Genomic DNA, 2,466 nt, shown 5'->3' with positions numbered 1-2,466 from the left:
TATAATTGAATACATTCAAAGTAGGTCCACAGTATTGGAAAAACATAATATTCTATTGCTTGTACTACTCACTCAGTCCATCATTTTTCGAAAATATTTTGCAACAACACCATGTGCTGTTGTTGCAAGAATTGCGTTAGTAGCTCATCTAAATCTTCATTACTACGTGCAATCTGCTGTCTAATTGCTTGTTTGAAGTCTTCTTTCGCACCTTTATCCACTCCTCGCGTTCCGATACGCCTGGAACTGGCAGCCGCAAGGTTGCTGCTGCTCGTCGGCAGCGAAAGCTCCAACTTCACATCCGGGCAGTTTTGCCACAAGTACATAAACTCTTCAACAATTTCCACATTCACCACGTAACTGGTCCAAACGGGATAGCTGAACTGACGACGCGATTTGATTATTTCGAAAATTATTTCGACTATTGTCGATTCATGAGGCCAGTTCAGCTGACTTAATACGAGAAGGTTCCCTATTACGGAGTTGGAACAATCAGGATCGCTCAATTTGGCTTTGAGTAGAGTGATGAGGGTTTGCACTATGTAATGGAGAATGGCACGCTTGGTCAGCGGAATCAGCATCAATACTCGAGGTGCAGAATAGAGCCCAACATTCTGCAAGTAGTGCCCATTTGTGACGGGAAGGTTTTGTAAAATGTTGTTTAACAATTCGAACAAATGCACATTAATGCTGCCTTGTACAAGCGCAAGCCCAAACAAACGAACGTTCTTCTCTAACGGGGACATAATACGTGCATTTTGCGATTGCAACAGCGAATGGGTTTCCTCATGCTGCCCGACGTATACCGATAAATCAAGGAGGAATTTTTGGATCCATAGTGACAGTGCCGGTATGCGAATAATAAGCTGAGTAAAATCCTTCTTCAAAATTTCATTTGAATGCAACAGTTGCCAACAATTGTACGATGTCACCAAACAGTTAGGCGCATCCGGGTTAACCGGTCCGTTGACAACTACCTGGGGAATCTCCAACACCGATTCCATCTGTCGTCGTTTCACGTCAATTTTGAAATCCTTCAAACCTTCAACCAAAATTACTTCAATTTCACTATCCTTTCCTTTTAAACGAGAAAAATTTATGTACTCTTGTAGCGAAAGAATGAATACAATCGTTGCGCAGAACAGGATTTGTTTGTTCTCAGAAGGTCGTGGTGGAGCAGATTGTACTATCTGAATGATCTTCTGCCAATAAATATCCTTACTCCAGCCTTTTTTGTACGGCGCAAAAGGTTCCCATTTGAGAATTTTTCCGCAAAACTCGAGAATATCAAATATTTTTCTCCAGCATTCAACAGTCACTCGAGCCTTGTCTTCTGCTTCAGTGAGCATCTGATTGAGATAGTACTCAAAGCATACAGCCATGATTTGATGAACCAGCTTACCCTGCAACTCAGGCGGTCTGTTATACACAAGCGGGATTGCTTCCTGTACCAACATTTCCTTAAAACTCGGGATCGCTATATTTTGAACCAATGTTTCCAACAATCGAGGCTGAAAGATGGAAATAACGACAACTTAGCTTGCAACTATGTTTTTGAATCCAACCCTAATAAATCAATGTAACAAAAATGGTATCTACTTACAGCATGGGTTGATATCGCTTGAGGGAATCGCTTCAAGAGCAGCAAAATCAAACGACAATGGTCCAGATTGTTGTTGGAATGAGCAGCGGTTAACAGCAGAATCTTGTGCTGAACTTCGTACGAAATATACTGAAACATTTTTACATAAAACTCCTGCTCAGACGTTGTGGTCCCCTCCGGAACACGAAGCGCCGAAGTCATCGACGATATTTCATTCAGTAAATTGGCTGGTGTTTGATGTGCATTTTGGAATGTCATTATACTGGATTTTTGGGAATGTAAAAAAATGAAATAGGGCCTATGTTCCAACATTTTGATCCAACTTACATATAACTCAAACATTTGGCAGCTTCCTCAAAATTATTGGCATTTTTCTCGATTTCGTATGCTTCGAACTGGACGCCAAAATCGTTCGGAAAAAGCGTCTTGGCCGCGATGATCCATGCCTTAGCCGTATACGGATTGGTGGTTTCTTTGGCACGAGCAATTAGATATTTTTCACTTGAGAGCACTTCCATCATTCAGTTTTTTTATGTTAATAAGTGAATAAAATAAAAATTTATCAAAATTTTAATAATCATCGAACACAACAAACATTCAGCGGCGGTACTGCTGTTGGTTCATTTCCGACTAAATTTTGACAGAATAATGAACCCATAATGAACACCCCAAATGGAAGCGTTTGTATATTACAGTGGCCGAAAGTAAAGGGAAATGTTGGAAAAATTAATAAATATTCAAACATTATTACTGAATCATTTACGTGATGGGGTCAATGAAAAGATATTTTAGTTACTAGATAAAGATTGTCGCTTCGGTTCTCTTTGTTCTGCTGTACGGAACATGTTGGGTACCAAGCTGTC

General features: G+C 40.2%; 1 protein-coding gene across 1 annotated transcript; it reads right to left on the bottom strand.

The window, feature by feature from the left end:
* Positions 1-2,239, bottom strand: LOC134225644 (integrator complex subunit 10). The gene is made up of 3 exons (XM_062705895.1): positions 1,931-2,239; positions 1,604-1,865; positions 1-1,511 (listed from the first exon to the last, which is right to left on the bottom strand). The coding sequence occupies exons 1-3, from the start codon at positions 2,122-2,124 to the stop codon at positions 81-83; spliced, it is 1,887 nt and encodes a 628-aa protein (XP_062561879.1). The 5' UTR covers positions 2,125-2,239; the 3' UTR covers positions 1-80.
* Between the last annotated feature and the right edge of the window lie 227 nt (positions 2,240-2,466).

This window comes from Armigeres subalbatus, chromosome 3, assembly GCF_024139115.2.
Source record: "Armigeres subalbatus isolate Guangzhou_Male chromosome 3, GZ_Asu_2, whole genome shotgun sequence".
Taxonomy (NCBI): Eukaryota; Metazoa; Arthropoda; class Insecta; order Diptera; family Culicidae; genus Armigeres; species Armigeres subalbatus.
Note: the sequence above shows the minus strand (reverse complement) of the source record. Positions and strands in the feature narration are given on the sequence as shown.

Coding starts and splice junctions, on each gene's coding strand:
- LOC134225644 (XM_062705895.1), bottom strand. CDS start 2,124: ATGATGGAAGTGCTCTCAAGTGAAAAATATCTAATTGCTCGTGCCAAA. Junction 1,866..1,930: donor GCCAAATGTTTGAGTTATAT/GTAAGTTGGATC, acceptor CCAAAAATCCAG/TATAATGACATTCCAAAATG. Junction 1,512..1,603: donor AAGCGATATCAACCCATGCT/GTAAGTAGATAC, acceptor TCCATCTTTCAG/CCTCGATTGTTGGAAACATT.